Genomic DNA, 14,539 nt, shown 5'->3' with positions numbered 1-14,539 from the left:
CCAGTCTACCCTTTTTGGGTCAGGACTATTGGATGTGCTCTATCGCGTACTACCACATAAAAATGGACAGGTGGTCCAGGAGACACGTACGCTTCCGTCTGGGAGCCAGTCATTATCAGTTCAGATCTCTGCCCTTTGGCCTCAACACAGCCCCCAGGGTGTTCACCAAATGCATGGCAGTAGTCACAGCTCACCTCAGACATTTTGGATTCCAGGTGTTTCCTTGTCTAGATGACTGGCTCCTCACTGGCACTACCAAGCATCATCTCCTAAGGGCCAGCAACTACATGATTCACACTTGTGCATGCCTAGGAATCACAATAAATTATGAAAAATCTGCCTTGTTGCCCTCTGTGTATTACTTTCATAGGCGCTCAGCTAAAAACAAGAGACATGACAGCCAAGCTTCCACAAGAAAGAGTGCTAGCCGTTCGAGGTCGGTTGTCTCTTCTTTTGTCAAAATCAAAGGTTCAGGCTTGATTTGCCCTGAAAGTCTTGGGGTTAATGGCGGCTGCCATTACTCTAGTTCCACTAGCCCATTATCACATGAGGATCCTGCAATGGGACTTCTTCACTCAGTGGTCGTATCAGGACTTGCCAATATCACACACAGTCTTAGTCACAGATACTTGCAAGAAAGATCTACAGTGGTGGCTCCACTCTCCCCTAGTCACTCTGGGCAAACCCTTTGCAGCCCTCTTCCAGTAGCCATAGTGACTACAGACTCTTCCCAGATAGGGTGGGGGGGCATTATCTGGGGCAGACAGTCCAAGGAACTTGGCAACTTCATGAGTACCATTTGCACATCAATGATGAGAGCTGTGTTACTAGCATTGCAAGCACTTCACGACTCTCTCGCTTTGGGCCATATAGCAATTCAGACTGACAACATGTCAGTAGTGTGGTACATCAACAAAAGGGGTGGAACCAAATCTTATCCCTTATGTCGGGAGGCCCTTCGGGTATGGCAATGGGCAATGATCTCTCAGCATTTTCTGGTTGCAACACACATTCCAGGGAAGTCCAATGTGATTGCGGACAAGCTCATCAGGGCAATTCTCATGCCCCCATGAGTGGTCTCTCAAACAAGATGTGGCAGATATGATCTACCACAGATTGGGCCAGCCACTCTGCGATCTCTTTGCCTGTCATCTAAACAACAAATGCAGCAGCTATTTTGCCCTAGTTCCCCTCTGGGACAGTCACCCAGAGATGCACTGGCCCTCCCGGATCCTTTATGCTTTCCCCCCTTCCTTTAATTTCAAAAGTTCTGCAGAAAGCGAAGTTGCTGAGTTGCAAGTTGATCCTCATTGCTCCGTGCTGGCCTCACCAGATATGGTTCCCGTTCCTATCACATTACCTGAAGGAAGAGCGTTGGATTCTGGACCCGGTTCCGGTCTTTCTGACACATCAGTCGGGCGCTCTTCATCCTTCCATTCAAACTCTCTAGCTAACAGCTTGGTTTCTCCACTTCCGATCATAGCCAGGCTCCCTGATATATCTCTGATGGTTCAACATATTTTAGTCTCTTCCCATAAACCAACTACTAGGAAGCTTTATGCTAGTAAATGGAAGAGGTTCCCACTCTGGGCCGAGCATGATGACATTGATCCTTTTACAGCTCCATTTGCAAAAATTCTGGATTTCCTGGCTGAAACCTTCAAAAAAGGAGCAGCTGCTGCTACGGTTCATGTTCAACTAGCTATTTCTAACTTTCATGTGGGACTTTTAGGTTCTAATGTCATGTCTCATAAGTTATGCAAGGCCTTTTTGAAAGGTGCTACACTATTAAGGCCTCCTATCTGAGAACCTCTCCATCCTTGGGATTTAAACCTAGTACTAGCTGCTTTGATCCTTCCTCCCTTTGAACCAGCTGCTTCTTGTCCTCTGAAGTTCTTATCATGGAAGACTCTCTTCTTGGTCGCAATTACATCAGCTAGACGGGTCTCCGAGTTACAGGCACTTTCCATCCACCTGTCTTATATGATTTTTCACAATGATAGAGTATCTCTTAGGACTAATCCTTCCTTTTTACCAAAAGTCTGCTCAGACTATAATTTGAATCAGTCAATTGAACTTCCTGTTTTCTTTCCAGATTATGGCAGCAAGGCAGAGTACAAATTTTATCAATTGGATGTCCACAGGCAGTTACGATTTTATCTTCAAAGGATCAAGGACATTAGAAAATGAGATCAGCTGTTTGTATCCTTTTCTCAGAGCAAACAAGGCTCATCAGTTTCCAAAGTGACTCTTTCAAAATGGTTGTCCAGTACTGTTACTTACACTTATGAATCTCGGAATGTGTCAGTCCCAGGGAAAGTCAGGGGACATTCCACTAGGTCCTTGGCTACCTCCACAGCCTTTCAAGCTAAGCTTCCTTTAGATACTATTTGCGCAGCAGCAACATGGGCTATTTCCCATACTTTCATTACTCATTACAAAGTGGACATGGCTTCTTGGAACAGGGCATCCTTTGGTTCCACAGTTCTGAAGTCCTCTCTTCCAGTGAGCCACCCAGGATTTTAGGTGCTAGGGACGTTGTCCCAACCAGGAAGAAGGAAGGTGAGATGGACAACATAACATAAAGAAGTTATGTTCTTACCTTAACCGTTCCATGTTTGTTGTCCTTTATCTCGCCTTCCTTCTTGCATCCATCCCTCCTTCCCCCATCCTGGAAGATTTGAGAGGAATTTACCCTTTCACTGATATGACTGAGTAACGTTTGCCTTTCAACCTTTGGTGTTCTCCTTGTCACCATTTTTCCCTTTTCTGTTGTTACAAGGAGCGTTGTTGTATATTTTCCCTATATAGTGGTTAGTTCTCACAAATGAGATCTGGGTAGCTACCGCTATGCATGCTGGGATAAGGGGTTAGCCTTGAGCCAGGAGGATTCTTTGAGCTTTAGAAGTGGCGGAGTCAGAGCTGAGATTGGCTCTGAACCCAACCAGGAAGAAGGAAGGCAAGATAAAGGACAACAAACATGGAATGTTATGGTAAGAACTTAACTTCTTTTATCCAATTACCCTTTTTTTCCCCATCTCACCTCCAACATTCACAGTCTACCTGAAGAAAAAATCTTTGGAGTCTGTATGGGGTAAAAAATACCTATGCAGACATTTCAAGCAAAAATCCTAAATCTGTTGGACTTTGGCGCATTTTTGGGAGCAGTACACATATCCTCCCATTTTTTCTTTGTGAATTGCTTATCCAGTTTCTCTTCACAATCTTTACTAACAACTTCTAGTTATCATGCAGTATTTTATATGTCCTATTAATTATCCTTTTTTTTTTTTTTTTTTAACTGCAGCTTCCGTTGTAGCTTCTACTAAAAACTCTACCAATGCTGGTCTTTCACTTATGACCCACCCCCCAATTCCTTCCTCTTTACCTGTACTCTGATATCAGTCCTTGAAAGGGAAGGCAATCTGTAGCCTGCAGTCCAAACGGCCACTTTCCATTCTATTACACTTCTCTCTAATTATTTGCTGCCTATACCTTTGTTCCTTTTCAGGCTTTCTGTAGTTAATTCTTCCAGCCCCCTCTTGCCTGATGTCCTTCAAGAATGCAACTGCAGTCATCACATATGGGTTGTCCTGCCTCAGGCAGCCCTCGGTCGGCCGGATTCCAAAGTCTGGGTCCGGTGTCGGCTGGTGTCACCTCCTCTCCGACGTCAGAACGGCTGGAGTATAAAGGCATCGGCCGACGCCATCTTCTTCAGTCTTTCTTGCCGCGGTGCCCGAAGCAGAAGCAGTTCGCAAGTGCCAGTCGGTCAGCTCCTGTGTTTTCAGTACCGAAGTCATCTAAAAGCTAAGTACCCCATTGGGGAACATTTTTTCTTGCCTCAGCCGATGTCAGAACAAATTGAGAAAGTTAATAATGGTTTGTCTTGTGGTAAACAAATACCTCATAAGGACTTCCATTCTTATTGCCTTCCTTGCCTGGGCCCAGACCACGACGTCTCGGCCTGTGCTGCCTGTGCTTGCTTTAATAAGCGCACTCTCAGGCGCCGGGCAGAATTTGCCGAAGACTTTTTCGGTGATTCTTTTGCTTATATCATGCCGTCGGATCAACCGACAACTCAATCTTCCAAAAAACGTAAGGACCGGGACCGACATCCTCGGCCCGCGTCCTCCACCGATACTCCTCCTAAACCCTCTGCGAGTGCTTCGGTCCCTTCAGAAGCGGTAATCCAACCGCTCCAGGCCGACGACACAGCGGTAACTCGTCCTTCGGTCTCGGAGTCTACTCCGGTGCCGGTTGTTGACTTTCCTCCAGAAACCGAGGTTCTGGATTTACCCAACACCATTCCTGTGGACAAGGTTACCCCAGCACGTGGGGCAGCTAGGCCTCCTGTATCCATGTCCATCAAGGCCTTTACACATGCTAAGGCCGCCAGCCAGGCCAAGGCCCATCCTAAACCTTCTGCTCAGGCCCCTTCTTCTGATAAGCAGATCATGTCTCTTGCTGCAGATCTAATTTCTCTTATTAGGGGGTCTCAGCCTCATCCAGACAGAGGTTCTCAGCCGCCTGCAGAGAAAAGGCCCAGAAATGAGCAGGCCGACAACCTCTCTTCAGATGAAGCCTCTGAGGATTCTGAGCATTCTGATACCCAAGAAAAATCCTTCCAGGCCTATGAGGACTCTGATGCTGAGGAATCAATTCCCACTGCCTCTCCTCCAGAGGATTTTTCGTTCGGTGAAGTCCTACACTCCATGAGGGAGCATTTTAAATGGCAGGGTCAGGAATTCTCTGACTCCAGGAAAAGGCTTTGTACCTTCCTCAAGCTTCCCCAGCACAGGCCTTTAGCTATCCCTCCAGTTATGGATGTCCTGGATGATGTTTTCTCCGACTCCAGTGCTAACCCTGATTCTCTCCCTCCTGCTCCTGTCAGGCCTGACAGATATTATAGGGTCACAACTCCAGCTCTCCACGGCAAACACTAAAACAAAGATCACACCTCCGTTGCTGTACCATAAAGGGCTGCCCTCTCAACGTTAACCACAGTACTGTCAGTAATGTATAGCAATTGCAGTTCAAAGTAATTCCTCCAAACACCAAAGGTTCAAAAAATGTTCGAACACATTTTTTGAACCTTTGGTGTTTGGAGGAATTACTTTCAACTGCAATTGCTATACATTACTGACAGTACTGTGGTTAACGTTGAGAGGGCAGCCCTTTATGGTACAGCAACGGAGGCGTGATCTTTGTTTTAGATATTATAGGGTCCCTGACACACGCAAGCATCTCTTTAAGGCCCATTCTGTGGATCTAGAAACAATTTCACAGGGCCCCAAGGGAGTGGCTGCTTCCACTGCCAAGAATCCACTGCCAGCGGATAGGGAAGCTAGGTCCCTGGAGAGATGGGTAAAAAAGTTTATACCTCCACCACCCTGGCTCTGAGGTCACTTAACTGCCTTTTTCATATGTTTCAGTACCAGGATTTTTTACTGGATGACTTACAGAAAAAGCTAGCCTCCCCTGAGCCTACTGATTTTAAGGCATTGCAGGATCTAGTACATAACACTCAGTAGGTTAACAATCATTTTCTTCAGTGTGGTTATGATGCATTGGAGGCTTCATGTAGGGCAGCTATGACTGGGGCTGTTATACGTAGACATGCTTGGTTAAAAGAACAGCCACTGCCAGACCATGTTAAAGTAAAGTTACTTGATGCACCTCTAGAAAAACAGAAGCTTTTTGGTGCTAATGCACAAGATGTGTTGAAGTCCATTGAGGAAAAAGCTAAATCAGTACAGACAGTCAAAGATTTCCTCCAGGTTCAGCCACCCAGATTCAGCAGGAATTGGCCTTCAAAGAATTGGTCCTTTCCAGACACTGACAAGTTTCAAAGGGGAAAAAACAGGTGTGGCCGAGGTAGAGGGCAATACCGAGGCTCCTACAGGGGCCGCCAATGGCAACCACCAAATCAAAGAAGTGGAACAGGCAGCCCAGCTGCACCACAAGTACAACCACAATGACTTGACTTTCATACCGCCCACAAAGGCTCAAAGAGAAGCACCCTTGGGTGGAAAATTATCCTTATTCTCGAAAAACTGGCATATCTTAACCAAGGACAACTGGATTCTGGATTTAATAGACAAAGGTTACAGATTCCACTTCCATACTTTAACAATAAGACAAGGCATGCCAAACCTGCCACATCATCAAAGGGCAGAGGCACTCATTCAAGTTTCAAAGCTGTTAAACATAAATGCAATAGAAAAGGTTCCTCCACGGGAACAAGGCCAGGGATTTTATTCAAGACTGTTCCTTGTTCCAAGAAAGGAAAACGAATGGAGACCTATACTGGACTTGTCTACTCTAAATACTTATCTCATTGTGCCAAAGTTCAAAATGCTGACGTTGCAGCAACTCCTTCCCATGCTGGGCAAGGGGTCTTGGCTGGTCACTCTGGACCTCAAGGAGGCATACCTGCATGTCCCAATCAGACAAAGCTGCAGAGGATACCTCAGATTTCTTGCAGGGACAGAGCATTATCAATTCTCAGCATTGCCGTTTGGCTTATCTACTGCGCCCAGAGTGTTCACGAAATGCCTGGCATCAGTAGTGGCACACTGCAGACTCCAGGGGATTCAAATATACCCCTACCTGGACGACTGCCTCATTCAAGCAGACAACAAGCAAACCTTGATAGCAAACTTGGACTATGTCATTCAGTTACTACAGGCCTTGGGATACACAGTCAACATTCAGAAATCAAGACTACTGCCATCCCAACAGATTATTTTCCTAGGAGCCAAACTGGACACAAAAACACAGATGGCTGATCTCACAGAGGAAAAACAACAGCAGTTACCAGAGTACTTCAAAGGCCTAGCAAAGCTCTCCCAGCTGACTGCAAGGAAAATCCTGCAGGCCCTGGGGTTCATGGCATCTTGCATTCTTCTGATACCTTTGGCAAGACTTCATATGAGAAAGCTGCAATGGTACTTAAAAAGCTTATGGTCCCCAACACACCCAAAGCCTAGAGGATGTAATCCCACTCATTCCATGTCTACAAAAAGAATTTCTGTGGTGGGCTCAAGCAAGTCAGTCAAACAAGGGCATGTCTTTCAACAAACCTCAAGCAGGTCAAATGATTACAACAGACGCCTCAGACCAGGGATGGGGGGCGCATATGGAAGGCAGATGCATTCAAGGTCAGTGGACACCAAGGGAAAGGCATCTGCACATAAACCAAAAAGAGATGTTGGCAGTGATACATGCAATCGAGACTTTCGAAAAATCAGTTCAACAAGGACATTTGCTAATAAGGACAGACAACACCACAGTTATGTGGTATATAAACAAGCAGGGAGGCACTCATTCTTATCCCCTCTGCAGACTAACAATGATTCTCTGGGAAAAATCCCTAAGTCTGAAGATACATTTGCAATCCCAGAAATTTCTTGGATCCACATGAATGGATGCTGCATCCTCACATTTTCTCACAAACAACAAGGACATGGGGAAGACCGGACATAGATCTCTTTGCTTCTCACATGAACCATCACCTGGAAAAGTTCTGTACAAGGACCCACCATCCTCTAGCCTGGAAAACGGATGCTCTCTCCTTCAGCTGGAAGTCCCTAACAATTTATGCATTCCCTCCTCTACCACTACTGACCAAGGTGATACTGAAGATCAAAGCAGAACAACCAACAGGCATTTTAATTGCTCCAGACTGGCCAAGGCAGCACTGGTACCCATTGCTGTTGAGCATATCTCGGACCAAACCGTGGCCTCTGCCCCTATGGCCTCTGCTTCTAACACAACACAATTACAGGACGGTTCATCAAAACCTGAAAACATTGCATCTGACAAGCCTGGAGGTTACCATAACTCCTTCCGATATCTCTCTTTCCAAAAAAGTTAAAGAGATCTTACTGGAAGCACGCAGACCTTCCACCAGAAAAACCTATTTAGCCAAGTGGAAGAGGTTCAGCATCTGGAATGCTAGCAGGGGTCAGGATACAACAGTATTGAGTATTCCTCACATATTGGAATACTTGGCAGAAATGTTTCATACTGGTCTCTCATATTCTTCCATAAAGATTCATGCCTCAGCAATCTCAGCGAAGTACAATTGTGATCCACCGGTGTTTTCACACCCTTTGCTAAGACAGTTCCTAAGGGGGATAAAGAATATCAAACCTCCCAGGAAAGCGCCAGTACCTGCATGGGACCTCAACTTCGTCTTGGAAAAATTAACTCTTCCTCCCCTATGAACCAGCAGCAACTTCAGAAATGCAATTTCTCTTATGGAAAACGGTTTTCCTATTGGCAATCACATCAGCAAGAAGAGTCTTGGAGATGCAGGCACTTATGGCAGTACCTCCTTTTCTCATTTTTCATCAGGACAGAGTCTCTCTAAGAACCAATCCTTCATTCATGCCAAAAGTAATTTCAAGGGTGTCTCTAAATCAAGCCATTCACCTGCCTACTTTCTTTTCCAACCCTCAAAACAGGGGGGAAACACTGCTGCAAACTTTGGACATACACAGGCAACTACGCTACTACCTGGACAGAACTAAGGCCACCAGAAAGTCTGACCAACTGTTTGTAGCCTATGCTGCTGGAATACAAGGAAAAGCAATCTCCAAACAATTTCCAAATGGATTGGACACTGCATTAGATTCTGCTATTCCTTCCATGGAAAAGGTGTGCCAGCCAATATCAGGCCACACTCCACCAGAGCTATAGCCACATCTACAGCTTTCCTAAGAGGAGTGGCTACAAAGGACATTCTAGAGGCTGCTACATGGAGCTCCGTGCATACATTTACCAAACACTACAACCTGCCTTTATACTCCAGATCCCGAGCAGGCTTTGCTTCGGCGGTCCTGCAGGGCATTTTAGCTACACCATCACTTTCTTATTTCCAACCGCCCCCAGCTTGGCTATGGTATTCAACCCATATGTTATGACTGCAGTTGCATTCTTGAAGGACATAGTACAGTTTTGTACCTACCATAAATGTAGATGTCCGATAGATATGCAACTGCAGTCGGATTCTCCCACCCTCCTACCCCTCTGCATCCTTCTTTATGGGTCCACTACCCCTACTCCTTTTTAGCTGGGGGTGTCTCTATGGTGTATCTGTTTATTACTGTTGTGCATGTATGGAATTCTTTATCCATTCACCAAATTTAGCCTTCCTAGGAGGGCACCTGGCATCTGGGGCAAGAAACACTGAAGAAGATGGCGTCGGCCAATGCCTTTATACTCCAGCCGTTCTGACGTCGGAGAGGAGGCGACACTGGCCGACGCTGGACCCAGACTTTGGAATCCGGCCGACCGAGGGCTGCCTGAGGCAGGACAACCCATATGTTATGACTGCAGTTGCATATCTATCGGACATCTACATTTATGGTAGGTACAAAACTGTACTTTCTCTGTACCCCTAATTGCAATCATTGTTATTGGCAGAATCTCCTTTCTCCATTTTTGTGTTGACTTAGCTCTTTTACATTCATAAAACAGCCAAATTTATTCATATTCTGTATGGTTATTGTTGTGGTGCTTAAAGGTCTGCAACCAAAATCCTAGTTTCTCTTTATTTCTTGAGCTTCTCTCTGTTTCATCATAATCTTTTTCTACTTTGAATTACAGCTTTCTGCTTGTGCTATGTATAGGAGCCTTAACTTTGTAGTTCTGAAATACCCCTTCAAATCAGGTAATCCCAGACCACCTTGTTATATTGGAAGGATCAGCTTATCCCGCTTGATTCTTTTCCACTTCCCCTCCCAGGTAAAATCCTTCAACTCTTTATTAATTGCTATCCAGAACTTCTCTAGCTGATAAAAATTTGCTTGACCTGTGTATAAAACTAAAGGGACTAAAAGCATTTAACTGCTTGTATCTTGCTGTCCATATCCATAAACCAGAGCTTTCAGTTTTTTTTTGTATTATCTTTTGTTTAGTCCCTTTCCACATATATGTAGCTCCCATAACAGAATCCTTTTTAAACCACACTTCTCTAAGTACTTTATTTTATCATGTCCCCATAAATATGGGTATTGCTGAACCAAATTTGTGTATAGGCACATAATTTACAGCTATTGCCTTTGTTTTATCTTGATTAATTTTGCAACCTGAAAAGACTTGAACCTGTTTCAAATATACAAAATAATATCATCTGCAAACAAAGCCAACTTTTCTTGATTACCATTCAATTATATCCTTGAATTTCCAAGCCCCTTATTTTCTTTGTCAGTGGTTCTAAGTATAATGGAAATAACAAAGGGGAAAGAAGACACCCCCTGCCTGCTTTCTGTGTTCTCCAGCTATAGCCTTTTAGGATATTTATACTGCTTGTAATTTTGCCCAGGTTACCAACTGCAGTGGGTCTTTGAAGTCAGATATAACCAATATGTACTACCAGTGTAATTTAATCCATGAGAAGGCCTTCTGCAGTAGATGATTATTGCTCTGTGACTCTGTCCTGTATCAGCGGTTGGCTTTTCCTGTACATCTGGCATGGGTATAATTTTATATTCTTGCCTTCTCTGAATTTTATAGTGCATTTGGTTTGAAAACTGCAAGGTGATTAAATTGAAGATCACAGGAGGTGAGCATGCCCTTGTAGTATGGCACATGATGTTATGATATTGCGATCAGAATAATTCTTCCTTCCAGTACAAGAAGCTTAAAAAAATTCACATTCTGACAAGATGGTTTATGAAAAGAGTAAATCCAGCAGCACCACTGCAGAGGGCTTTTTGTCAACTCAGCTGGTAATGGAGTGTGCATTTGTTATTTCTTGAGAATTATTTTCTGTAACATAAGAAAGAAATGTGTGTTATTACTTGCATCCAGTCAACAGGACAAAGTCTTATTCTTGTGTAAATTTCATTAGAAAATAGCTGCATAAATAAAATATATTAAGTTTCAAATGATTGTTTTATTTTTTATTTATATTTTGATTTTTTTTTTTTTTAACTGTGGTAGAGCACTGTTCATGACCAGACTTTAAAATGAGTTTCTTTCATTCACAGACATCCAAGTTAGTAATACTGGACATATATATTTTTTTCTGTTTACAGAGGTGGCTGCTCCATGGACAGATGAGACTGTTAAACAGTGTCTGTATCTGTATCTTGCTCTCCTTCCTCAGAATCACAAGTTAATTCATGAACTGGCATCTGTATACACAGAAGCTATTGCTGACATAAAGCGCACCATTCTGCGTGTCATTGAACAACCGGTATGACTCTTGTTTACATTTGATTTAGGGGTGTGTGTGTGTGTGTGTGTGTGTGTGTGTGTGTGTGTGTGTGTGTGTGTATTTTATATATGTATATGTATATTTTGGCGAAAGCCAAACACACTCTGGCTAGGCTTATAAATGCCCTAGGGCAGATAGCCTAGTATGAACCTATGAACCTATATATTAAAGAGAACATTTAGGGCAAATAACTTCACTACTGCACAAAACTGATAACTGACTAGAGATCTGATTGGTTAATACTGGAATATTTTGCATGTCAGGATCACATTTGCCTCCTTTAAGGCTACATGGTCAAATTTCAATGAAGAAACCTATCTACAGTCCTTTTTACTACATCACTTCAGTACTGTAATTTTTTACTGTTGCTGTTTTGCAAATAACAACAGCTTATTCAGTTTTCTAGATGTCAGTTGGTGCACTTGCTGTCTAGCTGCTCTGTACATAATGACTTTGCAGCACACGGTGCGCCTTGATTACATTCCAGAGTTGGAAAAAAAGATAAACCTGTAAAGTACTACTGTAGCACTAAACCTGACCATAACAGTGCTCTCAAAGGAGTGAAACAATTGTAGCACACATACTAAGCATTGTTACGGTTGGGTCTCATGCAAGAGACATGCCTTCTTTCTCAACTGTCCCTGAATATCTTGCCTCATGTTTGCATGCTGTTCACAGAACAATAAGCTGAGTCTGTAAGTAACTGAACTAAATTAGAACAATATTTACAAACTTCCTGACTTTCCTCATTTGTCAACCCCCCCCCCCCAAATTCTTGAGCAAATGAAATATGTACAATGCTGTCACTGTGTGACTGCACTCGCTAACTGCTATACTGGCTTTTAAAGCTGGTAAAACACTTCACACTTTTACGTAACTGAAGTGCATGGAATAGATAAAACTCCATGTATTGCTGAGGTTACATGTCATATAGGAAGGCCAAGTGTCAGTGTAGAAGGCAAATTCCATGTAAGGATACCCACGATCTCTCACTTTTTGTTTGCCTACTCTAATCACAGCCACACCTCCTGTACAGTGTGCAAGGCCTTTGTCCCAAAGACACTACGTAGTCATCCCGCTTCTCTTAATTTATATCTAGAGCACCAATGCCTTGAGCGTTTAGCTTGTGATGCTATGGAAGGTACATAGAGTCCTTCAGGGGAGCCTGTTCTTAAGGCCAAGAAATCTAAGCCTGAGGTTTCTAGAGCTCCTACAATTCCGGACATTCCTCCCGCTTCCCATGTTGGCCCAGAGACCTGTTCGGAGGGAGTTGGTGATTCTTCATCAGTACTGCTGTGGAAGCCACAAAGGATCCTGTTAGCACATCCTTGGGGGATATGCCGATGTCCGCTTCAGATGTAAGGGGGAACTCAGGCTCATTGACTTCTCTGAAGACCCTCGAGGCTTTACAAGTCCTGGTTCATGAGGAGGTACCAAACCGATCTCAAGTCCCTCATTCTTCCACCGTATGGATGCTGCACTTAAGAAGTAGTAGTAGAAAACTAAGCAGTCTTCTCCCTCTGCACAGGAACAATCCACTGATTGGAAAGCCTTTGGATTGTTTAACTCATTCTTGGCCCTTAGGCAATCCACAGGGGTTTCTCTTCCTTCTCTTTCCATTTTCCTCCAGTTTCTCCTCAAAAAAAGATCAGAACTGAGGATTCCTCTGATGAGGATGATTCTTTGGGGATGAGTCTCTGGCATACTCTGCCCAGATGTCCTGTCCCCTGGGATTTGCATCCCCAGAGGAGGAATCAAATAGAACTGAATCTCTAGAGGAAGATATTACTTTTGGAGAGACTATTGTGAAGATAGGTGAAGGCTGGCAGCCTAGCCAGGTAGAATTTTGTAGATAATTCAGTCATTTGTAAATATTGGTATAAGCCACATGCTTGTTCTCTTAAATTGGGAAAAAATGGTATTAAATGTGGAACAAATGTAACAACAGTGTACTCTGCTGTTACAAAGCTGATAAGGCACTTCTCTGATGTCAAAACTTGGAGCCGAGATGTCTATATAAAGGCATTCTGCATATTGTTTTGACGACAGAGTTAATGGCTAGAATTTGCATGTATAAAAAGGGCTGTTAACCTCAGAGTCTGTTAGCTGGGGAATCAGAAAGAAATGATGTAATCTGAAATGAATCAGTGGTACTGTGTTATCAATTTAAGGAGAGAAAGAATGAGGGCATTGAGCATTTGTCTTGAGAACATCCAACTCACCACTCTGCCTGTGTCTATATGTAAGTAGGATTTTAGAACTGTGTTTTCTCTTATGTATAACTAGGGAATAGGAAGATTAGACTAGTTTGTTTTTCTGTGTTGATGTCAGAACTTTTCTACTGTATTATTTTAAGTATTTCTCTGTGATCTCTGAACTGTTGACTAGCACTGTGTATAAGAAGTATTGTCTTGTGTTTTTATTATTAATTATTATTAAACCTTTCAACTGTGGCTGTTTTGTGTAGTGATAATTTCAGCTCTTAAGTACATTGCATGTATATAGTGATACTGTACCAAGTCACTCCAAGTAAGTCTTGACTGTTCAGTCACACTTACCATTTGGATAATAATATTGCACAGCATAATTGGACACCCTTTGATAAGGGCATTTGAGTAGCTGATAAATATTAGCCGGGTGATGGCAGTGATTTCTACTGTATAGTCTGGGTAAAAGGGGCACAGCTGGAGAACCTGTGCCAGGCTTCCCCAGGAGCGTCTGTGTGGTTGTATAAACTCTTTATCTCAAAGTGTGTGTGTGTGTGTGTGTGTGTGTGTGTGTGTGTGTGTGTGTGTGTGTGTGTCAGCTACTTGGGGCAGGGACATGAAGCACTGGTTGGACAGAGAGGGTGCTGGGGGTTTTAGCTTGCCCACTAGGCTGAGATCTGGACCCTATAGCTGTGCCAGTGGTGAGTCTTATTGAGGACCTGGAGAGAAAGGGAGAAACCAGCCCCAAACTGACTGTGATCTCTGTGTGCTCTTAAGGGAAATTGTAATTTACTGTGATTGTATTTATTATCCTTTCCCTGTACGGACGCCCCTCACTGGTGTTAGTGATGAGGATTAAGGCTCCTTGATTGCTGGGCCAGTTCACGGGCATCACAAAGATGAGGAAATCTATCCAGTGGGAGTGCTCTCAAGTTTCAGACATTCAAAAAAGATATGATTTTTTACAGATGGATTCCCCAGCCTCATATGCAGTACTTCCCGTGCTTCTGGCTTTCTTGGATGCTTTCTGCTCTGCTTCTAAGTGCCCAGATTCACAACCTCCTGCCCCTAAAGGCCAGGCAGATTCTACAAAGTGTCCAAAGTA

At 43.7% G+C, this 14,539-nt stretch overlaps 1 protein-coding gene across 2 annotated transcripts in view; it reads left to right on the top strand.

Annotated features, from left to right (window-relative positions):
* SYMPK (symplekin scaffold protein) overlaps positions 1–14,539 on the top strand; it is a 2,606,756-nt gene that overhangs the window by 1,633,915 nt on the left and 958,302 nt on the right. For both annotated transcript variants that reach the window (XM_044062505.1, XM_044062497.1), the window contains one exon: positions 11,046–11,206. In XM_044062505.1, the coding sequence (XP_043918440.1) occupies positions 11,046–11,206 (161 nt within the window). The remainder of the gene's footprint in view (positions 1–11,045; positions 11,207–14,539) is intronic.

This window comes from Protopterus annectens, chromosome 1.part0 (assembly GCF_019279795.1).
Source record: "Protopterus annectens isolate FY-2018-M chromosome 1.part0, PAN1.0, whole genome shotgun sequence".
NCBI lineage: Eukaryota > Metazoa > Chordata > Ceratodontiformes > Protopteridae > Protopterus > Protopterus annectens.
The sequence above is the reverse complement of the archived record's forward strand: the minus strand, read 5'-3'. Positions and strand labels throughout refer to the sequence as shown.